We start from the raw sequence: 27,317 nt of genomic DNA, 5'->3' as shown, positions 1-27,317 counted from the left end.
GCAGCATTGAGCAAAATCAGTTAATATCCAATCTACTTTAAACACAGAAATTGCTGTGCTTTCCTTATTTCCAGTAATTTTTACCAAACAGCTTGGACATGAACACAAACCTAAATGCCACTTGCAAAGACATCCTTGAGGCATGCAGTTGTAGCTCATTATATTTTGGCTGACCTGCAAGGAGAAATTTATCTTTATTTCAAGAATTCTGCATGAATCAGTGAAATTCACCCTCCAGAGCAGACAAAAATTTGGAATTTCAGATGCTCTGCAAAAAGGAGGAAGCTCTAAACAACTTTTGTGGAAACCCCAGTCCTTCCTTAGGACAAAAAGACTCAGAGAAGTTGCAAGAAACCTCCCAGATAAAACCTCTGAAGCTCCTGGTGTTCCCCTGTAACTGTACTAGGCTCGGATGGAATAAGAAGTTCATAATCAGAAAGAAAATACATTGAAATGGTCATCAAGCAGTCAGGATGGTGTGAGGGCTTGGTGGAGGATCTCCAGTAGTGCTAAGAATCACCTGCTCAGTTGAAGTTGGGGAGCAAAGAACAGAACTGATAGAGCCAAACATCCCTGTCTTCTCTCCTTTCCTCTCCCGCTGACTTCTGCCAACTCCTCCTCTCATGAAAATTCATCTCTGTGCTGGCACAGGGAGAGGTGGTGGGACTGAGGAGGGGCAGCTTTCATTCCTTTGATCCGAGGACTATTAGGTGCACATGTAATTCAGGCACTGCTCCCTTCTAAGCTCTGCCAGTCTCCTAGGACTTCACTGGGATACTACAAAAAGTTTTGGCCAGCCCATTCTAGCCACCGGTGGAAGACAACCTCCACCAGGAGAAACCCACTGTGTCTCCAGACACCCCCTCTTTTCTTGAGGCTGCTGCTTACAATGTCTGTAAGGCAAACACACATGAAGTCCAAGTTCCTTTGAAGGTGGCTTCCACCTGTTTCTAAGAGTAGTCAAGAGCATTTATGGATGATCTGCTTCTTTGCTATCTGAAGTTTAAGACTACCTTTGCTGTATGTAAGCTAAAATTGCACACGCCATTGGTCAATGGGATTCAGTGGACATACAGCAACTTTGTTTGGTGTCCTAATCCCAGGAAGCAAAATGCATGAGGTGTTTACCAAAACAATGTCCATCTCTGACCTTTCTCTTCTGGCCTGTGCAGAAATGTCACTAAGGAACTAGGGACAGAAGCAACTCAGAGGCAAAACCATGCCCACTGCACACATTTTTTCACCTTAAACATTCCTTTTGGAAAGAGGGACATCAGTTTCATCCAACTACATTTATGATTTGAGTATTTTTATAAGGCTGAATTAGAGAGTCTTTTCTTTGACCTAACTTGATCTTAAAACTAATTTTGCATGAGGAAAGGCTGAATATAAACCAAATAGGGATTTTAAAATTTGACCTAGAATGTTGAACTAATAGCTGACCTTTGAACTGCTCCTAGATTACCCAGGGTTTATGGTCATCCTAGGTTTCACTGGAAGGCTCATTTCCTGTAGGACTTATATCCAGTCATCTGACTTGTGACCTCTTGGATTAGATTTATGACCTTGCAACATCAGTCTTTAACTCCTTCTAGACTGTTAAGTTGCAAAGAGGACGTTGTATGTCATTAGAAAAGCAGTTTTCTCCAGTATGGTAATAAGGTTTGGGAATGACCTTTAATTCCAGTGTCACAAGACACTACTGATTTCCAAACAATAGTAAGACTTTGTAGTTATCCCTACCTTTTCCTAATTTAGAAATAAGTAGATATATACATTGAAGATACCAAAAATTTGCCAGTATTTGCAAACTTGGCAAATAGGATATAGTCACCTGCCTCCATGTCAAGGTATTTAAACAAGAGAGACTTGATTTTCAGCTCTGCTAAGTATTAACAACTCCAGCTGATCTCAATAGGAGCAGTAGAAACTCAACACCCCTCAAAATTATGCCAGTAATGCATAACTATAGAAATACATGGTTTCTTTATGTGTTTGTATGTGTAATTAGTGTCTGTAATTTGTTGGGCAGGAATCATCTCTTTTCTTGATGTATCTACAGTGTATAGTACAGTTTTACTTTGCTTTCTGATAACAGTGAAAATAAATGCATTGAATAGATTCAGTCCTCAGATACAGAGCTTTACTAGAGTGAAAGTAAGAAAACACAAGATTTCTGTGGTTAAACATAAAATTCAATAGACGCAACTGCATTTTCAACAGAAATCAAAGTTAAGCACCATAAGCATGAGTTTTCTAAAGACCTTAGTTTCTGAGTTAGGCACCAAAAACAAGGACTAGATTTATTGAGAAACTCCCTCCAGACTTTGTGTGAAAAGATGAAGTAGCTCTCCGTAGAAGGAGTCCTCTTGGATGTCAGTCCCCAGATGGGGACTCCAAACATTTGCATGGTCACCTGTTACAGCCTGAGGAGAACTATTTGAGAAATTCTACTTAGTTGTGTTTCTTTTGCCTGTCTTTCAGATCCCACAAGGCTACGAGCCTTCCGCTGTAATGGCCGTTCTTGCAACCCTCCTGTGGGAAACCTTGCAACGGGGAGAACACCAGTCACTCTCACCACGTGTGGCCAGAACAGTACAGAACTGTACTGTTTCTACCCAGACCAGAATCTCCTCCATCAGGTCTCCCATGGCTGTGGGCAGCCTCGCTGCACCAAATGCAATGCCAACCAGCCTGATAACTCCCATCTCCCTGCTGACATGACAGACGATTTCTTTGCAAACCCCATCTCCTGGTGGCAGTCTGCCCAAGGGGTACACAGGGAAGAAATCAGACTGGACTTTGAAACAGAATTCTACCTGACCCATGTCATTGCTGTGTTCAAGTCACCTCGCCCAGCTGCGATGGTGTTGGAAAGATCCCAGGACTATGGGCAGACTTGGAGGCCCTACAAGTATTTCTCTGTCAACTGCACAGCGACTTTTGGGCTCCAGGATGATCTCATTGAGGAGGGCTCCATGTGCACTTCCAGGTATTCAGATGCAGTGCCCTGCACCAGAGGAGAGGTAAGCAATAACTGGGGTTTGGACTAAGTTTAATGTCAAAGAGCTGAAGACTGGCTGAAAATCAAAGAGCATGTTCTCAAAGAGATACTGTGCACATAAATTAAGAAAGGTAACCCATCCCCAAAGGCTTTGTGTCAAGAAAATAAAGGGGAAGAAGAAGAGAAATTATGTTTCAATGAAAATGAATGGAAATGCTTTAACAGATTTCTTTTATGAGAGTTGCACAGGATAGGAGTAACATTGCCTAATTTTACATTGCAGATGCCAATAACTGAACTAGAATTCCAACAAAATAGATGTAGGGAAATACACATTTGTAGAGCGTGATTTATCCAAACTGTTTTCCTACTTTAGGATGACATGAACCGCATGGTCTTTCTTTTTCCATATAAAAAGTCCTAGATGATTGGATAACTTTTAAATACATCCTTCCCCTAAGTTTAATGTAACTTTCCGTGCTGGGGGTGACCGCTCTGATTATATCAAGCCATAGGCTCCAGAACTGAAACCATTTAGAACAGGAAGTGGAAGTGAGCAGCCAGGTTTCACTATTCAACGGTGGGAAAAGGCCCTCCCTTGGTATGAATATTCTGATGTGCTATTAAACATATGCAGAAGACTTTCTTTTAAAATAAATGTACAATTGCTCTGATAAATTCCTCTGACAAGAACGTTAATGACTGCTTAGTAATCAGATACTTAAGTTTAGTTATAACCCTTTTCATTCAATCTTGAAAGAGTTTAGATGGGAAAGATGGTAAATATCATTGGTATCATTTTATAGAGGAGACATAACGGCACAAAGGGAGATTATAAGACATTCCCATAGTCACAATGGAGGCTGAAGTCCTTTCACTTTCTTTTCTCTTTCTTAAAGAAGTCACAATACTCTTGGTTTCCCTGTCTGGAAGTGATCATGCAGGTTTGGCAGTAATACTTTGCTGCAAATTGAGCTCAGGTGTGAGGTGAATGGTCCAGATAGGCTTCAAAAAACACAGTGGTTTCAGCAGTGCACTTCAAAATGCACTTGAGAAGAAAGAAACTAGTGTACCATACCTGAGACAGGGAAACAGCAGTAAGGAGAGACTTGAGTTCATCTTTGTGCAACAGGCTGGGAAACATCTCTGCATATTAGAAATCTGGAGCAGATCATCTGACTACTAAACTGTCTTCTTCCTGGAGTAGTAATTCTGCTGGTCAGTTATCATGATACATTTAAGTCAAATACATCCAAATGTCTTCTGTAGAGAGATTACAACTTGCCACGTCAATACAGAATCTAGGCAACTAATATAATTTTCCACTCTTGTGTGCCTTCCAATCAAAAATCTGGAAGTACTTTGCAAGATCTATTTAATGATCTTCAGCACACATATAAGGGTCCTGTTGCCATTTCACAGATGGGGAAAGAGCAGCACAGAAAGGTGAAGTGTTTCGTGGTAAAACAGGACAATTCTGGTTGAGTAAGGAACCAGGATACAGGGTCTGAGGCAAATGTCTTGGCCTTAAATGAAAAACAACTCCTTGTCTAGTACAGTATCCCCTGTTGCCCTGCACTATGTTGGCTTTTGTGCTTACTTAACCTTGGGGAATATCATTAAGACCATGTGTTGCTGCTACAACAAATCTGAGAAGTGGATGGCAGAAAATCAAATAATAAAACATTCATCCAACACAAGCCTTTGTGATTACAAGTGTCAAAATGATTCTGTCAACTTGGGCAGCAACTACACTGAAATGAATATGTGTGTGCTTAATCAATCTATGCTGTGGTAGTAGATGTTAGAAAACAATGGTAATAGTAAGAACAGTCATATATTTACAGGTCATACCCTTGCAGATCCCAAATACTTTCATGAACTGTTACATGAATTGAATACATACAGAGGTCACTTCCTCCACGGGACGGAGAGCTGAAGCTTTAAAGCAGCACACAGGAATCTGTATGGCAACTTAACAGAGAGCAAGACAAATACTGTTTCACAGCACATTAACCCAAAAGGATTCTGAAGTTCTGGGCAGATGTTACAGAGACCTCTTAATCAATCCATGAAATGCCACTATGGCAAGAGTGCAAAAGCATCAGGCTTTTCAGGTCAGCAGTATGACACAGCAGATTCTTTTGTGAATGAAAATAAAGGAAGGCAGAGTGTAGTTATTTAAAGTGATACCTGATCAGATTTGCCTGAGTGACACTGCTACTCTTACTACAAGTATCACAGGAGCTTTGCCCACGCATCTCAGAACTGCAGTTTTACACCTTATTTTAAAGATGTCACAAATGTCACCAGGGCATCCCCTCAAGCACTGACTCACAACCGACTTGGAAGGAAGCTGATTGAATCCCCACCACTACTTTCTGCAGTGTTCTCTGCTTCTTTTTCACCTCCACTCTGACCTATCCAATTACTGCTTCTGGCTAAGCCTTGGATTGCTGAGGAGCTCACATCACAAGCTGACAACATTTTTCTGAAGTGATCAAAACCGTTCCAACTTAAATGCTAATTAATGCTCTGAGATAAATGCCAGTTTTCTCTACTGAAGGGGGTTGAAATAATTTCCACTGCATGACACTCAGGTTTTTCTTGGGCGTTGTCCTATCCACTTGAGAAGAGACACAAATTCCTTTTTAACAGGGCACAAAAGGAATCAAAAATAGAGATGGCTTACTAAGAACACGTAGGTTTAAAACCCGCGTGGAACACATCATGAAACAAGATTTCAGGTCAACTGGCTTCCAGAACTGAGAACATAGGAGAAGGTGGTAGAGCTGCAGTAACTTACCTGCCTCTATAAACTGTGATGCATCTCCCTGAGTCAGCACAGTCTGGTGGTCCTCCAAGACCACTGAAAGAGGCGTTTCCTGGGAGCATGACGGGAAACTTGGCAGAAGATAAACTTTTAGGAGACTAGAATGGAAACAAAAGACATTTGGGTGATGTGGCAATGTCACAACAGAACAAAATGTATCATTAAGTTAAGGTGTATCCCTTGTCTCTTGTAAATTGTCCCTTATCTTTCACCTCTGACAGGGTCACACATCTCCATTCCATCTCAGATAAGGTACAGCTGAGACAGACGGTGTCATGCATTGGGGAACAAGTCCTGTAGAAATGCAAGGAGATGACTTCCTAATGTCTCTTTTGCAGTTTTCTTTTACTCCAGCACTTACTAAATCCCTTACTCCTGTTCAGATCCAGAGTACTTCTGCAGCTAGAATCTATCTATCTGAGATCCTAGGTCCCCCCATCTTAATTCTTCTGGCAATAAATTTGCTCTCTTGATGATTTCTGGTCTAGGAGGCAAAGCAATTTATTCACTGCCAATTGCCTACGCATCGTTTGCTTCATATGAAACACCACAAAATCAACACCTAACTTTCTATGCTTATAAACACTTCTCAGTGAAAATCCTCCACTAGCATGTTATAAGTCCTGACTGGGCTGTTAAGTACCCTATGTTTTGCCTGTTGACTTCTATCACTATAAGAAATTATATATTAAATAGGAAACAAGTGCTTCTAATCTTTATCCTATTCTTAAGGGAGAACATTCTTAACTGTTCTTAAGGAAGAATAGTTACTGCTATGCTCATCAGCTTCAGTACGCCAGCCTCCAACATAACATCATGAATTAAAACCAATGCCACGTTTTTAAGGTCTGTTCATCTACTGTAAGTGCATCTACAGGCAATGCTTGCATGGCGACTTATGCACCAAGACATTTTTTACCTACTTGCCCATCCATCTATTTTTCTAGTTTAAAAACACTTTACTATATAGTCATGGAGCCTAAAATGAGCCTTCAGATCAGCTAATGTAAGAGACTTCAGGTCAGCTAGTGTAAATCAAAACTCTGGCCCAAACAAAAGGAGAAATTACCACAACGTTGCATCAGACATTAGTGTGACTTACAGTTCAAACATCGTATGGGGAAAGCAGGGACCGAAATGTTTCAACCTGCATCCTGACAGCACGTGCACTCAAGGATGAGAGATTAAGAGCACGTTTTTAACACACTGGTATATCAGGAAATGAAAACAAATGTTCTCCTCCATCGAAGATGATGTTTGCATGAAAGGAAGACATTAGCATGCAAAGCGGGGTAGAACACTGACCTGCTTATAACCACCAGACCCAAAAGGAGACCATTTGCCTACTGGGTCTAGCTAGTGGAAGGGAGTTTTGAATCAAAGGCTGGTTCATTTATGTGAGTGTCTGTGTGACAGATGACACCAACGAAGTGTGATATAATAAACCCATTACTGGAATTCACTGGGGGCTGGAAGAATTGTGTATGCCTGAATTAAGTAACTGGTTTCTATGGCAACATGTTAAGTGTGCCTTGCACAGAAGACCTGTTCATTCTCCGTTTTGTATCCTGTGGTGACCTCTTTAGGGACAGAAGTCCCCAGCAGTGCCTTTTGTCAAAGATGAGTGGACTCGCTTTGTAGCTAAAAGACTTTTAATCACTCTTCTAAACATACTCCGTGAATGCCAGACCAAGACATGTTGTGATGGGATGCAGTTCTGTCTGCTTCAAAAGCCACCAGGTTGCTCAGACAGAAGCCTGTGGAAGGCCTTTTCCTCTGCACTGACACTGAAGACCTCTGCTGCCTTTCTCCATCTACAGGGACTCCCTGAGCAGCAGTTTTGGCAGAGGGGAACCACTTGCACACAGACACCAAACCAGGCCAGGGACAGGGCTCTGTGTGGAACGTATGTGATCCTGTTCCAAGGACCTAGTTTTTTTGCTGTCTTTTCTCAGGCTTTTCTTTTACTGTATTCATGCCAAAACTTTTGATAAACAGAGGAGGATCCCCTGCACACATACCTCATTAAGTGGCAACATCAATAATTCAAGAGGTCACCACTGAGGCTTCAGTGGCTTCTTAAAGGTCTGATCTCATATGGCAGTGGGGTCACTGAACAGAAACATGCTCAGCACATCACAAGGTTGAATTCCTAGTAGCTAAGATGCAAGGGCAGGGTCTTGCACTGCAGTGAATTGTCCAACAGTCATCAGGACTGGCCTCTCAAAGTTGCATGATGCTCGTGTTATTCTGACTTCCCGCCGGAAAGGATTCCAGGAGGGATTAGTCACTAGTGAAGGTAAGTGCCCGAATGTTATGACTAGGGCGGTCTGTTCAGCGTTGAACTGTAGAGGAGATAGAATGCAGAGGCAAGTTGAGAGGAAGCAGTTAACACCAGCAGTGTAAACAAGCAGATAGCACTGCCAGGCCCTGCTTCCCTGGAGGAAGAATTAAGGGGCTCAAGGATTTGTCTCTGAAGGGAATTTGAACTGATGAGACCAGTCCAGCATTCCCATCCCTGACAAGTGAACTTCAGGAGGGCACCAAGTGTCCTACTCTGACCTGGTTTGTAATGAACCATTTCAGAGACATTTGGAACCTTATAAAACAGCCAGAAAGACACAGTACAGGGGTTTTTTTGAGCATTGCTTCTGCATTTTCTGAAGATACAAGGCAGCAGATATCAAATGAATTTTTCTTCTCACCCTGTTTTATAAAACCTTAGTGGAGTTGCAGCCATGACTTTTTTTTCAAGTCTCAACTGTGAAAAAATTCTTGTCTGAAATGCTGTGAATCTTACAGATTCATTGTTGCAATTTTCAAATTCCAGGCAAAAGAACACTTAACTATTTGCTCTACAGTTGTCCACGCATCCCTGCCATGGTGAGACTATACACTTAGCTAAGTCTGTTCATGTGTAAGATTTCAGCCAAGACCTAGAGATATAAATGGTTCCACTTATAAGAAATGGATGCTCTCCCATGAGAATACAGCTTGGTTGACATTGGTTGACACTGACGGTGATGGGTTGTTTTCACTTTCCCTGACAATTCAGCAGAGAGAGTGAAATGAGTCTCCTCGTTGTCAACCCAGTTCCCAGTCGGGCTGTCTGCATCACGGAACTCCTCGTGCTGCCCTTTGCCATTTCAGAGCAAGTATCATTCCTCATAATGAAAAAGGACACTGTACTCTGCGGGAGCATGGAAATGTTTTCACATCCCCATGTAAGGAAGGAACGGAAGGAATTTTGTCCATTCTCTGTATACAGACTGCAAGCTGAAGGGTTTTTGTGCCCAATAGTCTGGATTTTGTACTCCAACCACATTACCTGGCTTGACGGAAGATACTGCTTCTCCCTACAAACCTTGCCTTTCTACACAGATGTAGAGATTTACACCTGCGGATAACCTGAACCTACAGAATACATGTTGTTTGAGGAAGAGGAAAAGTCTGCATGGCTCTTCAGATTTGTCTGCCTCTAACTTCATTTGTGCAGTCCTTCCCCATCATCATACTGGCAGCAATGCCTAAATATTAATATTAATGCCCCACTGAATGGATTACTGGAATAACCTCAAAGCAAATGCAAATTGAAGGGACATTGACCCTTTCTGTTTTGGAAAACAGAGAATGAATTCAAGATGCCACTGTCTTGGTAGTAGCTGAGTTTACCCAGATCAGAGAAATCTAAGAAATCAAATGCACAATTATTTATTTAACAAACTATCATATTGTATACTGGCTTCTAAGTTTTATTCTCCGGAAGGACAGAAAAGCAGTGGATCTTGGCTAAAAAACACTATTCCATGAATCATCAGAATGGGCCTTCTAATAGCTAAGAGAATAGCTAGACTTTGTGCTCCGAACAGTATTCAAAACAGGAAAAAGACATCTTAGTAAAGGCTATTGTACCATAAGATGGAAGAATTAATTTTAGTCAAGGGGCTCCATCAAATAAATCAGAGGATATTTGCCACTGGGCAGGAAAAATTCTGAGACAATTGTTTACTATTCCTTTAAGAACAAAATCAACTCACATGAAAATCTCTTAATGAAGAGGATTTAGGACTGATGAGAGTTTTTATTGCAGCTTCCTTCTGATGGGCCTAGTATAAGCACACAGACATTTCTGATCTCATTAACCTGATTGTGTGCAACATGATCAACATAGCTTAAGGTTGATTTGTAATATCAAATTCTTGTCCTGCACAAGGATCTTCTTTTGTAGAAGGCCAGGCATTGGCACTGCCCTCCATCTATGACTCATATTCCTTGACCTTAGGCTATGAGCTTGCAAGGGGGAACCTTTGTTGTGTCCACATCTTTTCTGACTAATACTGGCTGGAAGATCAGGTTAAAAAAACAGAATTATCTGCATCAAGAATGGAGAAGCAAAACATGTGGCAAGAAATCAAAAATCTGAGACACTGTCTCCGGAATGAAGATGATCTCTTGATTGGCGATAAAACATCACCCCCTCTGAAGCTGTGCCAACTTGTGTACAGCAAAACCAATCCTCTAACAGGGGCTACCTTTTTTAGCTTTACACACTTACAGCATTCTCCAAATTTCCTTGCTCTTAGAAAGGTCAGGAGAGGACAGGGTAGTGACCATCTTTTTGAGGTGCAGCTGATTGACTTTTGAAAATGAGAATGACAAATATGCGCTTGATAGCAGATATGCAGATAAGCATGAATGTCCTACTCAGCATTTAGCTCCAGTGTCAGCTCCTGATTATAAGGGAAACTCAGGATCTAGGATGTATTTCCACAAAGGGTTGAGACTACAGAGGTGCTGAATACCCTCAGCTTCCACCCAATTCAATGGAAGCGGAAAGATTCCTAGGGTGTCCCTTAGCAGACTTAATCACCATCAGTTTTTCTTCTGCAGCTGTGCATATGCTACTTTTATGAAAGCTGCACACTGATGTTTAGAGAAACGACTGGGAGATTTCAGGGCAGTCTGTTACAGCAAAAAAAGAACAGAGCTACCATAGAGCTTGATACCAGATAGAGATTTAATCAGATGAGAAATAGCTTTACAGTGAACATCATGGGAAGCTCTTTCCAGAGCTTGCACCTTAATTATAAGAACACACTTCTTTTTTCATTACACTCTCTTCAGGTCTTTTACATGAATATAATGGACAACTGCAAATTTGCACAGTATCTCTGGGAAATGAAAAATGAATGATATTTCTGCCTTTCTGCAAAAGGCAGAAGTAAAACGTCTACCTGTATAGAATGAATAGAATTCATAGGCTACAGAAACACAAACCTTGTGAACTAAAAAAAAGGAACAAATAACACAGTGAAAAGATGGAGTGTTTCCTCCCACAGCTCATGACCCTACGAGTTCACTAATACTTAGATCCATTTCTAATCTAATCTTTAAAACATTTATGCAGAAATGGTCGAGACGGCCACACTCTTATCTTTTATCTGTTATTATTAAAATTGCATGTATTGAACATCCATCTCTAGGGATTCTCAGAGAATTTTACAGATATGATTCTATTCATCTTCCTCCCATTCCATGAAGTACTTGAATACCTGTATCCTATTTTTTAAAAAAGTAAGCAGGACATACAACAGACCTCTCCTACTCCCACTGAATTCACTGGCAATCCAGAATAGCATAAGTTACTTGCTGAACATTATATCGAACAATTGTGCTGGGGCTTTGAACAAATAGTTGCATACCCTATGCAACCATTCCCCAGACCATAAACTCTGTATTTTGGTCACAGTGACATCTCTTCCTTTTTTACAGAAATAAAATTCTTCCCTGTACCATATAAAATTATCAACCCATATACAACCACCATCAATCTGTCTACTAATTTAGGATTAATTTTTTCTTAGGGAACCATAAACCCAAATACATTAATTTAAAATATAATAATGTATTTTTTAGTATGGAAAAATTTTAGTGGTTTGGGTGTTTTTTTAGGTACATTATGCATTTATGGAAAAATAATTCAGGACATGTAAGGTGAGATACCAGATCTGTTTTAAAAATTCATCCCACTCTACAATTATTTGAATCAATATACATAGTAGACTAATAAGTATAACTTATGGATTGTAACATATTGCTCTTGACAGTACGGCAACACATATGTTAAGGAAGATCTAATGACTGGCACTTTAATGTGAGAAGAAACATCCAATCAAATATTAAAAATGAGCCAAGAGATGGTGATTACGTTATACTCTTCCTTGTGCTCAAGGGTTTTAACCACCAATATTTCAAGGAGAATGTGTCCTCCAGAACAGAAGAGAGAGGAAAATTCCCTTTTTCCTGTTTTATGCATGTATGAAATAATGCTGCTAAACTGATTTAAATATGAAATAAAACTGTGCTACCTCTGTGCAAAATGCAGCTCACCTAAACCTACTTATATTGGCACAACATATCTGCTTTGTCTCTGCTGATACAAAATATCTTTGTTTAAGTAACTCCTCAATATCTTTGATTTTTACAAAGTTAAGGAAGGTTAATTCCTTAGTGGTTGTTGAATCCAAGAAGAACATATAAATGCCACTCCCAAAAGACTTCTCTAGTGTTATGTCACTGAAATCAGATCTTTAACACTTAACAAGCCTTTCCTTGGGAGAGGTAAGGACAAACAAATCCAGTCTCACCACGGAGCATATTCCAGTCAGAAATGTGTCATCAATTAATCATACAAGCAAACTCTTGTACCTTAACTGGAATGGAATACTGTTTTTTCTTAAAAGGATGCCACAATCCCTATGGGACATCCAAGCTATTAACATCTCTACTCACAAATAATGTTCAGAGTTCTAAGGGGATATGGAAAATGCCAAAGCAACTCCCCTCAAGAGATGCAAGGCCAGAAATGAAAATATTTGCAAAACAATAAACCCACAGGGAACCCAACCTTTTTCCGAGCTGTCAAGCAAAGAAACAAAAAACAATACAGCTTTGTGAAGGCAAATGGCCCTATGCTGAGAGAAGAGCACCCAACAGCTGTTCTTTTGCCTAAAGAACTCAGTGCTATCTGGATGCCAATTAAGACATGGGGAGGATGGATAATTGACTGGAGATCCCAAAACATGAATCCGCCTCTTTAAACTTATCATACCGTATACAAAATAGGTTTCTAGTAGTGCAATATGATACACAAGATTTCCTTCACAGTTAACATAGCACAATGCAAGACTATTGTCATCAAGCAGAAGTGTAATGCCAGAGACACAGAGTAAAAAGAAACACTTTGGGCATTATCTAGTCATTTCTTTCAGAGAGGCCCAGTAAAAACTCTTGTTCTTCACCTCATTCACCCTTCCTCTCTGTCTCCTCTGAGGAGATCCATAGCTGTTCACAGCTGGGATCTCTGGGTCACAGAGACATTAAGCCTCTTGCCCAGCCTTGTATAAGGAGGTCACTGGCAGGACCAGTGCAGACCTTGCAGAAGGTAATGACATATTGATTACCTTTTCTCAGATGTCTTGTCCTGGAGCAAAGTACCTCTAGCATTTATGTTCTCAAGCCAGTGATCTGTTAGGTAGCCTCTGGAGAGTCATCCTAAAAGGAGATACCATTTTTACTAAGCATATATATTAGAGAAGCCATAGACAAGAAAGCTAAGTGTGAGAACAGAGCTTATAAAAACCAGTAACTGAACAGACTGCTTTACCCTTAGTTCCTCTGTTTTATGCCAATTTAAAAGAGTTTCACAAGGACTTTTAACCATTAATATCCCAGTAGTTACTTTTTAACCCTGCTTTGAGATCTCTGAGCTTCGCAGGCTCTGCAGAACAATTCCATCCAGTTCACTGCCTTGGTCTTAGATTAATTGACCATGTGGGAGGAAGATGTGTGTGTCTGTACATGACCAGGTGCTCTGGATTCTGAGAAACCACTCCACCTCTGTGTGGTCCACAGGGGACACGGAAGAAGGAGAGAGGGTTCATAAAACTGGTTTCCACTAAAAAGATCAGACCATCCTGGATTAGGGGAACTGGGCAGAGGAGATTTGGTCTTTGTCTTGTGAATCCATCAATAAGGGGAATGCTGGGCACCTGGACAGAACAGAATGGGCCATTTGCTTATGGTCCCATTGACCGGGGGAATGTAGACATTGGGGTAGAAAGGCCTGGGCTATTTTGTCATGGCTTCATTGGTCAGGGGAATGTAGGCACCTGCATTGCCCAGCCTGGGCAATCTGCCCATAGCTCTGTCAAACAAGGAAATACGGGCATCTCTGATCTCACCAAACAGGGCAGTTTGCAGCTTTGTAAGTAGCTGACAGTGTAAGAGAAGGGAATTAAAAGAAAAAAAGAACAGAGCTAACCAAACAGAAGATGTTGCGGACAGGTGGGAAATGTACAACTGCCTTTGCTGTGGTACTGCCAGGTGTAGCTCCGTGCGAAGCCTGGCAGCCGATTCTGTTAGTTTAAGGGGGTTTATCTCCCCATGTGCCATCAACATGCAACAGAATTATCTTCCAGGCATGTACCACAAGCTCTTTTCTGGCTCCTGCAAGCAAAAAGAAGCAAAAGTATTTTACATGCTGTAAGTATTTAAATTGGTTGGTTCACTAGAAAGAAAGAAAAAGAAAAACACAGAGAAAGAGAAAGAGGGAATCCCTATGGAAACAAAGCTTTCACTCCACTAACAGAGTTAGCAGACAGACACTGTCACCACTTACAAAGCAGGGCCAAAGAACCCCGAGGGCAAGTCCCTCTGCTATGATGGAAAAACTCAACCAGAGGAGAAAATAGCTCTCAAATTGGAGTTAGCATATCCATAGAGGACATCTAAGCCTGGGAACGAATGCAAGCAGCTCTCTAGTTCACTAGCATGGACTGTGGTGCAGCCCTCCGTTGTCAACCTCTCCCCAGAAGCAACAGAAACAAACACAACCCGAGAGATACAGAAGGGTAGAGCGGTGCGTGAGCTAAAATACACATTCCTTTAGTCACTGTGAAACTCCAAATTAGAACTGTGATACCTAAAACCAAACTGTGGCTGCTCTGGAGAGCTATCAAAAAGCAGAAAAGCTGTGGCGAAAGAGTAACAACCCGCAGACAGCCAGCAGGCACAAAGCACCTTCGCTCCTGCGAGCTCACTGCAGTGTAGCTACTTCTCTTCTCCTAATGCATAAACCAGCTGGCTTTGTTTGAAGACAGGGTTCTCTTACTGCTTACTCACCCTAAGCCAAGCTGTGTTTTCTAGCACGTAGTTCAAGTGACCAAGCCACAAGTCTGATCACAGTTTCCACTTCTTTCACAGATCCCCTTAGTGCCTTAAGTTTACCTGACTCTAGAACTCATGCTAAAGCCATGTTCCTAAAATTCTTTGAGAAATCTGGATGGCATTAATACTGCATTTATACCAATAAACCTTGGATTTCTGTGAGTGACACTGTTGTCACTTGGCTCAGAAACACAAGGAAGTAACCAGCGTTTAACAAGTTACCACATATTGGCTGAACTGCAAGAAGTGACTGGGCTCAGTAACCCCAGGGAGAGATGTTTAAAGTAAGGCTTTTCCTACCTCGCATCTCAGACGGGATGGCAGCAGGTACACAGTCACTTGCTGTGGCTTGGCCAGCTGGTGGTAACTCAGCTGTGATGTTCTGGGATCAGCCACAGCCCCACAACTGCTTATACAGAGTCTTCTAAATAGGAATTATTACTTTTTCCTGAACATCGCCGTGGGATGTTTGCTGTATATGCAGAGTCCTATATCTGTTCTTGGATGTGTATCTTCTGTCTTTCAGGTGATTTATCGTGCCTTAAGTCCGGCTAACAAGATCGAAGACCCCTATAGCCCTGAGGCTCAAGATCTCCTGAAACTCACCAACCTCCGCCTCCTTTTGCTAAAAAGACAGGAATGTCCATGCCATGGTTCGGGATTGGTAGAGAAACCTCAGAGATTTGCCCACTATGCTATTTATGATCTGATCATCCGGGGAAGCTGCTTTTGCAATGGGCATGCAGAGGAATGCGAGCTTGCCAACAGGACAGGAGCCATGGAGAACGTGGTGAGTTGTAGACACTTACTAACTTACTAGACTTGTTACCTGCTTGTGCTTTCTCAGCCTAACTGTACATTTTGTGTATGACCCTGTCCAAGCCTCCCTAAGCCTACCTAAAAAAGGGCAGCACTGTCAATCCACATTAGTGAAACCTAAACCACTCTGGGAAAAGATTTCCTAAAACCCTTGCTGCAGTTCCATGGGTATTAATTGCATTGCTAGAGATGGGTCCTTCTAAAAACTGGACCTCAAAATACCTATAAATTGTGATGGGGGTTTGTAATTGGAACAGAGATCCAACCCCAAATATAGTGAATGAAATCTCCTACCTATATGCCTGCACAGAACTGAACTAATCTCTTTGATGCAAAGACTGCCCTGACCAGAATTTCAGCATCAGATCTCGAATCTCAGATTTTCTGAGTTTGTGAGACATGAGCAGTTCTGTCATACGTGGGGTTTCAGCCTTTACTTTTAGGTTTTCAGCCTCCTGTGTTTTTGTTGCTGTCACTACATAGGCAGCAGTGCTCAGGATGTGAAAATAATTTCCACTGCTCCCCTCTTTTACCCATTCAGCTTAATATAAGTTAGAATATTCTTTTAAAAAGCCAAACCTTGTAGGATTCCTGTATTATTCTATAGTACTATGACTAGCCCGTCCTTGTTCAGTCTTTTATCTGTGTTTGACCCTGGATGTGCAGAAGATGTGAGCTGTGTTTGCCTGCATACTCAGAAGTTGTGATTCAGGGGGAATGACTGCTGTCTCCTTTTTTATTTAGCTGCAAGTATTATATAGAAGAACTGTAATAACAGTCACAGGGAAATGATGCTAACCAAATATCCAGGTATATCTAAACACATACATCACAGACAGAATTCAAGCCACTTTAAACTACTCAATGGTTCCATGGGTTCCAGAAGGCTGTCTGTCTCTGTAATGGGTTTTGAAAACCAAAATAACCCTTAGAACTTTAGTCCCTGGTGCACTCTGACATAATATACTCAAGAAATACATCCTCAGCTAACTTCTGTCCCTTTAGATATATAGTACACTTGACATTTTTGTTTATTTTCTTCTGGAATGTGTATTCATTGTCTTCCTTTCAACTTTTCTAGGTTCAGAGGTAGATATTGTAAAATAATTAGGACTGTATGAGTTTCACAATATTTGCAAAATCATTTCTGAATCAATTCCATCTGTGGTATAAATCTACCATTCAGCTACAATATTCTAGCACTAGGTGCTATTATCAGATTCTGTTAATTATAAATATAGACTCACTTAATACATAACTGTGTGGAGAAAAGCTGTTTAAAGAGTGCATCCTCCCTATTGCAAACTGTTAAATATACACATAGTGAAACCAAATAGATGAATAACATGCTAAATGAATACAGCTGGTAGAAGAACAAACACTCTGCCCATCAGAAAAGGAAAACACAATATTGTGTATATTACTGGCATAACTATTGTAAACTATGACTGGGGTTTTTTTTCCCACTAGTCACAAGGGAATAGAATCTTTTCGTGCCATCAATGACTTCATGGGGCAGAAGGTGAAATAGTTTTGATGAAATGCACTTCATGAGTGACTCATGTCCCAGGAGACAAGAGGGTGGATGCATCACATCATTCGCACAGGCACAGATATTAACAAGTCTTTGCCTAAGCAGAGATTCAAATGCAGCAGTGAGAAAAGCAAGAAAAGCCTTCCAGAGCTTTAACTACCTCTAGGATCCTAGATGAGGCCTGGAAAAGACCATAAGTGAGCTGGTCTGAGTCCTCGCATAAAGGTATGATCAAGCATACCTAAGCCGTTCACTAGTGAATGCTTGTTGAATTAGCTTTTGAAAATCTCTGATGAAGGAGATTCAAGAGAAGCCCTCAGTAGTTGTTCCCATTTTGACATTTTGAAAGCTCTTCTTTAGTGCCTGCTTAAATAATTTATGCTGCAAATTAAGGTGATTCCTTCTTGTCCCCTCTCCCCTAATGATCATGGAGAGCAGTTGGTCCTCATTCTGCAGATATGATTGGAAGGTTCTTACCGTATCCTTCCTTAGTTTTTGGGTTTTGTGTACTAACCAGAGGAAGTGTGAAACCTTAGATGGTCAAAATTTAAAATTCTACTCCCAGGTCACACAAGTCTGGAGTAAAGATGATCATCCTATTTTGCTCCTCTTTTCTGCGCTTCAGTCATTACACCCCAGCTCTTTCTCAAATACACAATGAAAATCCACTCCTGGAAGAGCAAGATTCCTGGATCCTTTTACATTTTATTTAATACTTCCCACTGATGATACTGTAGTGGTGAAGGGAGAGTTCACATAGAAACAGATCTCGGGATTTGGTTTACATAGCTAGCATGAGGGAGTTTATATAAGTGTATAATTTTGCAATATGGTAATCTCCTTGCCTACATACAGAAGGAAAAGGCCTTTGTTGTTGAGTGGTGAACACCAATGATACATTTCATATCAGCCAAACCACATTGCAAGAAAAATCTTTGTCATCTTGCAATTTCTTGGCAGAGACAGGGAAGGTGCTCTACTTTCAGTCACATGGTGACTAAAATACGACGGGGGAAAGAGAAGTTAGAAACAAACACTGCATGTCCAGAAATAATCTGATTCATTCCACTGGCCGCATCTAATATTTAATGAACACATGGGCAGAGCAAGTCTCAAGACACACAGTTTTTAATATGGCTAGTGTGGGTGATATCACAGCATGAAGGCAGAGCAGCTTCATGTTTCCTGGGCTGCTGTCAAGTAATTAAATAAAATGCTGGAAGAATACAGACCTCCACAGAAAGGCTTAAGTAATAGGAGTTTCAGTCTCTTAAGAGTTCAGAGTCCTCCTACAATGTATTTATTTTCTGTAGTTAACAAAAACAAAAGCAAGTCCATGTAGAAAACAACTGTAATTGCTTGCCATGGGATAGGCCCAAAAACTGAGATCATTCTGCACTTAGGTCTTGGAAGAGACATAATTGTGCTAACTTGTAAGTCTGCTCTTCTTGAAAGTATTCTGTTCCATTTGTAACACTTCTAACACTGCTAGACTGATACTATATGGAGGCTAAATAATGGAGAAAACTAAAGCAAATTTCTTGACGCTTTTGAACCAACACTTTTCAACACCATTTTGGAGGGACTAGATGATCTATGACTACTAGATGATCTGTCAATGATCAATTTATCTGTGGCTCTGTCAGTTCAGTCATGACAACCCATTCAGTTTCTGGCTTCTCCACTGAGGCTGCCAATAAGAAATGCAGCTCTATGAGAAGTAAAATGTCACAGACGCCACGGTGTCGTAGAAACAAATGCATACAAGAAAACTTCAAACTGTAAAACTGACCTCCAAATGGTACATCATTCCTCATAGCCTGAAATCCTAGATAGTTTCATGCATATTCTCTCTGGTCATAAGTAATTTGTGAAAATACTAAGTACAGCAAGGTTCAAAGTAGAGCTTCATAGGATCCAATGGAAATGTCCTTTGACTTCTTATTTTGGCAGCAAACCAGTAATAATTACTCTTTCAATGTGGCTTTTTTTTTTAACAAGCCATGCACCCACCTCAACACAATTTATCTAGATCACACTTCCCTTATTAACTACTGAGAATATCATGTCAGACAGGAGAAAAACTTTAAGAAATGAAGATGGGAGCTGTAAACAATAGGCAAGAAACTTCTGGACAAACATATCTTGAATTTGGGGTTTGTTGCTATTGACAGTGATGTTTTCTTGTTTTCTATTTCCTTTCCTCAGCCCAAAAAAAAGAGACACAGAGATGTCATACCCAACTTAAATAGCTTCTTATGATAGCTAAGAACAAAATTCTCCTTTCTGAATTTCACAGCCTGTATTATTCAAACTCTTACAAGTAGCTCCTTTGTCAGTGAGGGAAATTATTGAGATTGCAATTTGCCACAGAAACTACAGAGAAGCATTTTCTTTTAAATGGAGGACATTAATGTGCCGCTGTAAGGGAAACAACTGCCAGGACCTGGCCACCTGAATACATCTAGTCGTCTTCTACCACTGGATGCGATGGAATGTAATCCTGTCCCAGGTATTGCTGTTGCAGGATGTACAAAGTTATGTGTTGCTCTACAGTAAATTACTTCTTTATTAAGCTCCAACAAAGTTAGTAAGAGCTGTCAGGTTTAGGATCTGCTTTGATGACACATTTTAGCTGAGACCAGGGGTGCTTCCAGAACAAAGTTTACAAAGCAGAAAGCGCACATGGACAGAACACAGAATCTAGACCAAAGTCCTTCTGTTTACCAGACATTTCACAATTGTCTTTCTAGTCCATGAGAAGTAAGTATGGACAGAGGAAAGCAAATGTGGATTAAAATGTTTTTGTATAAAGCATTAGGTTTTTTTCACTTGTTAATTATTGGTACCTACACTGCCAGGAAATTCTTACAAGTTGCCTCAGATGTTTCTTTTGCTTCTTTATCCTGTTTACAGAGACAAACTAGACTCCCTGTGGGTCTGATCCTCCACAATGAAGCAAATGGAAAGTTTTCCACTTACTTCAAAGGGAGCAGGATCTGATCCTAAGTAAGATTCCTTGTTTGGCATAAGGGAGGTTACATAAGGTAAAACTTGTTTTTCTACAGCAGTTTTCTAGGTGACTTGGCTGCCATATCCCTTGCAAATATTACCTCCTCTTCAAATATCTTGTGCAGTTCTACTGATAATCCCCAGCTAAGTTTTCACATTATCTGATCCAAGCTGTGCCAGTCTGTATGATGTCCAGCACTCAGAGATGCAGGAGGTGCTCTCTGATGTAGTTGGCAACTCAAAGAGTAGGTTTTGTTTAAGAAAAAGTTACCCTGTGTACATCAACGATGTGAGTAGCATCAGGAATGTTAAAAAAAAAAAAAAAAAGGATTACAAGAGCTTCTAGACCATGTCGGAATAAATTCTAGAAACAGATCCCTGTGCTGATTTTTTTCCAAAAATTAAAACTGAATATGGACTTCAAGCTCTGCCCATAATGATCTGAAAACATACAAGAAGATCAAATAAGTTACGGAGCAAAAAGTACTCATGAATTACATGAACTACATTAAAAGAAAGTGGTGTTGCTGACACCTTTGCTACCCACAGTGGACCAAAGCATTTCACAGGAATCCTTGTGGGAACATGCAGGTGAGTGAGAAAGTTTCAGATATTTGTGTTCAGAGATGATGAAGAAGCTGACAGGGGAGCATCATGGAAAGGTTCTCTTTAATTTTACTAGATAGTTTTAGTTCCTAGTTTCCTAGGGCAAGATGTGCTTCAAAACTGTGACTCTAAATGACAGTTAAGTTCTCAAACAATTACTTAGATAAAAGTCGGAAAAGGATATTCAGACTTTTCTTGTAGGTCACATCCAGAAGCTCCTATTTTATCACATTCTTACAAAAGCCACCAGAAACCTTAACTGAAGAGTACCTAAATAAATCTAAAAAAGAGTTTTCCTGTACATCCCATGCTTCTCTTGCTGTTTCAGAGTAACTGTGAAGAAGACTGGCACATTAAAGTAATGCCTCCATTACTGCCAGGAGCTGGTTCTTGGCCAACCCAAAAATCAACACCCCTGTCCTTCTGAGTTGTTAAAAATTTGGATCCAAGCGAAAATATGGCACATACTCCCCCTTTATTTTAAATATATTGTATCCTCCAAATTCTAGCACGCCTCTGGGTTGGTGTCTGGGGTGTTTCCTTTCAAAAAATGTATTCGTTCTGATTAGGTTTCTTATAGTTTTGACTCAGATGCTACATCAGGTATCTCCTAGAATTGCACAAAACCTGCAGTAGTAGTCCTGATGAAAAGATCTTAAAGGTTTCAGAGTCCTGTTCAGTACAGATTTAGGCTGTGTAATCTGAGTTCCTCTCTGTAGTTTTTGTGAACGTTTCTGGTTTTGCTGGATCTTTGACACTAGACTCAAACTTTAACAAGATTGTCCTCCCCTCCCAACAGAATCAGCACTACTTTGCATTACAGCCATTTCAGCTGGAATAGCAGGGACACATGTAAGCAGTAGTTCACCCGGTTCTGAATTAACATTCAGGTAAGGTTCAGGTAATGTTAGGTCTGAAATGGTCCCAGGACCATTCCTAGGTGGTTTAGTAGAAGGTTCTGCCCACCCCCTGCCTTTCCACTTAGCACTGCCCACTGAAGTGCAGGCAAGAGCAGGAGAACTTTTGTGCTCCTGTGCAGCCTCATCCACCTGCACTGGCCAACACGCTCACTTTTAGAGGGGACATATCCTGCCTTCTGCTGAGCTCTGAAATCAAATTAGTCCATGAGTGCTATTTCATCTTATGAAAGATGGCTAATTTGGCTACTTTGGTGTACCCTGACAACATACCATGGCATACTGCATCTTTAATTTGCTTGTTGTGCATAGCGTGTGTGGGCTGTGCTTCTAACGTCTTCTAATTATAATCAGGGTGTTTCACTTGATACCCATGCAGGTTCCCCATGAGCTCTACTGAGAACCTGTAGTTTGCAGCCAGAGCATCTGGCATTCATACCATCAATATGATGTTTTGAGTATCTATGGTTTAGAGAATAACCACAATTTTGACGGTATCATCCATATAGTGGTTCAGTCAGCAGGAATTCTGTAATTATAAAGTCAATGAGTTTTTCCCTACATTTTATTATTGTTGTGGAAATGTCTTTTACTACTACTGAAGTCCAAATCAGAAAAACATGCCTATTCAGGAATGGCGTTTAAACACATGCCTAAATGCTTTCCTGAATCAGGGCTCAGTGTAGATCCACCCATGCAGACAGTCATCTTACTTGTAGGAAACCATCTCTTATTTTGTGGGATGGGGTAGCAAACTATTTCCTATCTGACATTATTAGCCTTTAAACACAGCTTTTCTTAAAAGCAATGGCTATGGGTGAGCTATTTAAATGTATTTTAATTTTATTGCTTAATTACTGTCATTAATTGTCATCACAATTAATATGCCATTAATAATTATGACATAATTTTATGTCATAATTGCTGTCATTAAGTGAGTTTTGTTGTTTTAATCACCTAAGTGATGTTCTCTGCTACTTTCATCTCTGTGAAAGAACCATAATAACCCTCCTAGTAGAAACATTTGATTGGAAACACTTGTAAATATAGTTTAGGGCTGGTAAAATATGCCTTATAGGTCTTTTAAGGATTGCTTTTCACATTAAAGCTGCAAGAGTCTGTGTGTGTGTGTGTCTAAGAGAGAGAAATAATTGCTTCATCTCACAGCTATCAGCCACCACTTGCTACAAATACCTCTCTGATGTCCCATAGTACAGCATATTTCTGAGGCTCTTTCATATATATCTCCATGTAATATATACTGTTCTGTCTCTCTAAGTTGAATTTGACACAGGCGCCAACACTAGGAAGTTGCTGTGATGTGACAATCACAGGAGCTGCTGTGTTTGGCCTCATACATTAAGTCCTTGTGTTTTTAAGCTCCCTTGGGCCTGAATAGACTGCTATGTTATTTCTGTCCTCAGCTCACCTACATGTTACTAGAACAAAAGTTTTCAGTCTTTCACCAAGGCTTTTCAAGGCCTTTCAGCCAGTTCACTCATCCCCAATAAATCTCCCAGTAATTTAAGCAAATCTTTCTAGAGTTGTACCTTGTGGGTGCATGGAGTTTGCATTTTAATGCTTTGGCAGCAGGTGCACACATAATATGGAGAAATTTTGCACAGGATTATAAACAAGTTCCGTATTACTCAGTGCAAAAGTTATAAAATCCTACATATATTTCCTTGCCTTGGTTCACTCACTGTGCCGGAAGGGTCCTGGGGATTAGCTTTGCACCGTTTAGGTGTTTAGAATCCTTTCCTTGTTGTGCACAAGTTTTCTGCTGAATCATGGACTTTCTTGCCCTTTTTTCTCCCTTCCCAGATTCCTTATAACTTTGGCTGGTCCTGTGCCTTTTTCAGCCCTGTGCTTCCCCCACTCTCCAAGCTGCAGCCATCTGCAGAGAAGTTGCAGAAAACTACTTTTCTCTTGGCTTAATCTATTCTATTACTCAACATAATTTCACTTGAATGGGAGCTATGCATGCTGCCAAATTCACTCAATACAGAGGTAAAAAGTCAGAGAAGAGCTCACAGGTCCACTTTGGGAATGGATTTTCAATCACACGCCCCTAGAGCCGCTGTGGATTAACCAGTAGAAACTCAGCCAAGTCAAGACAGTTGCTGGAGTTAGCCAGACTTATTACAAAGTAAATGACAGAATTATTTTGCCTGTTGCATGAACAGGTCATGGCCAAACTTCTCTGAACTGTCCACAGTGTTCTAACCCATTATGCCGGACCTGTAAATCCACAAATCCTTGTCGATATATCAGAATCTAGAGCTTCTCCCATGTTATCCTCCCCTGAAAACTAATTCTGGGTCTATCTACAGCAAAGGTTGCCATTCAGGCCAGACTGTTCAGTGGCACCAGGCACAAAGCCTTGAACAAGACCAAACTCACTTGTGCCATTCACTTTCAGGAGATTTGAATGGTGGTATTTACTCATTATGCTGTGATTCAGGCATTCACCTATTAAAATACTGAGCCTCGCTCCCCTTTCTGCTTCCTCCATTCTTAAGAAACTCACCGAGAGCTGGTGACCTGCGGTAACTCAGGGGCTGCATTTCAGCGTGACAGCTGTTACTTGTATGCAGTTTGTTACAGATTGATAATGGAGTTGTCGGCACTGTAGGTAAAAATAAGAGGACAGCTTAGCCCCAAAATGAATAAAAATCAAGCTAGCATTCAGAAAGAAAACAACAAGAAAGCAGAGTGAAATGTGGGCTAAGGCACAATCAGGCGTGTGTGTAAAGACTGATGGAGGTGAATTCAGGCAGAGGATGGTGTTGTGTCTTGAAACTGTCACAGGCTGAGTTATATTCCCTCACTTGAAGCATGACTTTTGTGCCTCTTCCGGTCTATTTATCCTGTTCTTTTGTTACTGTTCAAAAAGATCTTAGTGATGCCAGTCTGAATATTCAACTAAACGCTATCACTGATATTTCTTCACCATTACCTATTCACAGAATCACAGAATCGTATAGGTTGGAAAAGACCTTTAAGACCATCGAGTCCAACAGTAAACCTAAAATTCAGTGTTTCAAATTCACTATTCAGTGAATTTGGAACCAGTGGCAGCTCATTCACTCACTGCTGTGGAGACCAAAACCTGCACGGGCTCAGGTGGCCTTGCCACAGTGTCCCAGCTCTACTTATCCCTGCCAAGTTCCCTCAGACTTAATTTACCAAAGTGACCAAGTATGAGCCAGAAATTCAGTTCCCTCAGAAAACACCCATATGCGTACTAGTTTTTAGATACATGCACTTACTAGACCTTTTCCCAGAAACCAGCAAGCGACATAGGAAAATAATGGCTTTTTTCATTCCTGATTAGAGCAGGAATTTGAACTGTCAGTCTACCTATAGCAGGTACAGTAATCCGGGACTTACTCCCAAGCCACCCATTCTTTTAGGTCTTTGCAAATTTGAAAAAGTTGAAGGAAATTTTTAATTTGGCCTCTTAAATTCCTATGTGCTCTCCTTAGGACCTGATATCGACAGATTTGTTATAAATCTGCACAGATACATGTCTTCATTTGGAGAGAAAACAGAACCCATTTGAACTGTAAGAGAAACAAAGCAGAATAGCAGACACTGTTTTGTATTTAACCACTCAAAATGACCCAGAAAGAGTCATTTTACTGAAAGCAGGTAAGGGACTAGCCTCTGATGTCATTGCAAACTGCTGTATCCAAAATTTCTCTGGCGACATTACAAAGTGAATACAGAGCCCAAAGACAAACATTTTCTCCGAATCAGCAACAGTTGCTCTGTTCTGGAAGGCTTCCAAATTTAACCTTCATTCATTAGGAAAAAAGCCCCAAAATAGACTGAGAATAGCCCAGGAGAAAGAGCAACAGCCACAACATTTATGAAAGGACAAAACGTAAAAGAAATTAAATAGGCAGAGAGAAAGCAAGAGGCTTCAGGTATTATACAAAGCTGAACAGAGTTTAAAAAATAAAAAAATTGTGGGACAAACAGATGGAAAATGTCCACTCCCTCTCTCAGCTTCAGGTCAGAATTCAGGTGAAGCAACTTTGTTCAGTCAAAGGTGAGTAAGTATCATGTAATTTCTTGGAACCATTGTATAAAAGCAGGAGATGGTTCTACACTATTTGCTACAAATCAACCAGAAATTACTGAGCCCCATGGAAGAACTACTGGATGAAATTCATGGCTTTGTATAGCAGGTCAAGCTAAATGATTGGAACTGATCATCCTGGCATTAAAATCCATAAAACTATAACCTCCTCTATGTTCTGATTCGAAGCTGCTCAGGTGGTAGATGTACAAATCAAAGCCTTTGGCAGCAATACCAGACTTGTAACAGCACGACTGTACTGTGAGGCAGATGAGGGAATTAATCCAGATTAAAAATACTAGTGCCAAGGAAAAAAAAAGCAGTTTGAACTTTTTTTTAACATGGTTTAGTTTCACAGCCCAATTTACACATGACTCAGGGCATGATGCAGGAGGTGATAGCATGGAAAGAAGTAGTAAGGAAAGCAGAAATGTCTCAAATCGAGATTGCCCCCAAATACTTTACATCATGAAACCACAGCCTGAGAATATAGCTGCTATACCAAGACACCAAAGCAGAGCTTGCTTTCAAGCAGTCACTAAATATAATATGACGGTGATTGAGAGTACAGCATAGCATTTTTGTTCCTTTCTTGGACTAATAATATCCTCTAACTGCAAGTATGTCAGTCTATAACTTCTAGCCTTTGCAAAAGCTGATTAGAAAACTGGAAGCTTGATGCAGCCAGAATATCAGTACTAAAGCAACAGTTTTCATCTCTCAAAGCTCATAGCATGCATTAGTGACATGGGTAACCCTAGCTGAATGCACTTGGAAAGCAGGACTGCAAGAATACAAACTATTACAGGTTATGCACATAGTACTTCAGACTGGTTTTATGAAATGGGGAGTTTATGTGATCATAAACTGTTTTATGATCACACAGTCTGCCTGCCTGCCAGTGCATCTATTTCTCTGATCCATTCCCCACAATAACTTTGGAAGGCACCACATTCAAAATAATTTGTCAGAGCAACTGAACTCTCAATACAATGACGCTCCAATGAATGGGAATGATCCTTGGAGACAACTAGAGTTATGACAGTAACGAGGAGAAGCAGATGAAGGGAGGTGTCATAAAAATAAATTCCTTAATATTTCTGAAATACTCAATTATTGCAGCAATGAGCAATGTGGAAGAGCCCATACAGGCCTAAATACTTTTGCATCTAAGGATCAGTATATGTCGAGTGATGCAGTGTCACATATTGAACATTGAGGATAAAGTGAAATATGAGAGATGCGAGACAGAAATCTCCTGGATCTCAATCTTTCTC

At 40.6% G+C, this 27,317-nt stretch overlaps 1 protein-coding gene across 1 annotated transcript in view; it reads left to right on the top strand.

Annotated features, from left to right (window-relative positions):
- The window catches only part of LOC142415581 (netrin-4-like), a 57,001-nt gene that overhangs the window by 5,630 nt on the left and 24,054 nt on the right, over positions 1-27,317 (top strand). Inside the window, exons 2-3 of the mRNA XM_075514100.1 lie at positions 2,485-3,026; positions 15,592-15,855. Coding sequence (XP_075370215.1) covers positions 2,485-3,026; positions 15,592-15,855 — 806 coding nt within the window. The remainder of the gene's footprint in view (positions 1-2,484; positions 3,027-15,591; positions 15,856-27,317) is intronic.

The sequence above is a fragment of the Mycteria americana genome, chromosome 11, assembly GCF_035582795.1.
Source record: "Mycteria americana isolate JAX WOST 10 ecotype Jacksonville Zoo and Gardens chromosome 11, USCA_MyAme_1.0, whole genome shotgun sequence".
NCBI classification, from domain to species: domain Eukaryota; kingdom Metazoa; phylum Chordata; class Aves; order Ciconiiformes; family Ciconiidae; genus Mycteria; species Mycteria americana.
Note: the sequence above shows the minus strand (reverse complement) of the source record. Positions and strands in the feature narration are given on the sequence as shown.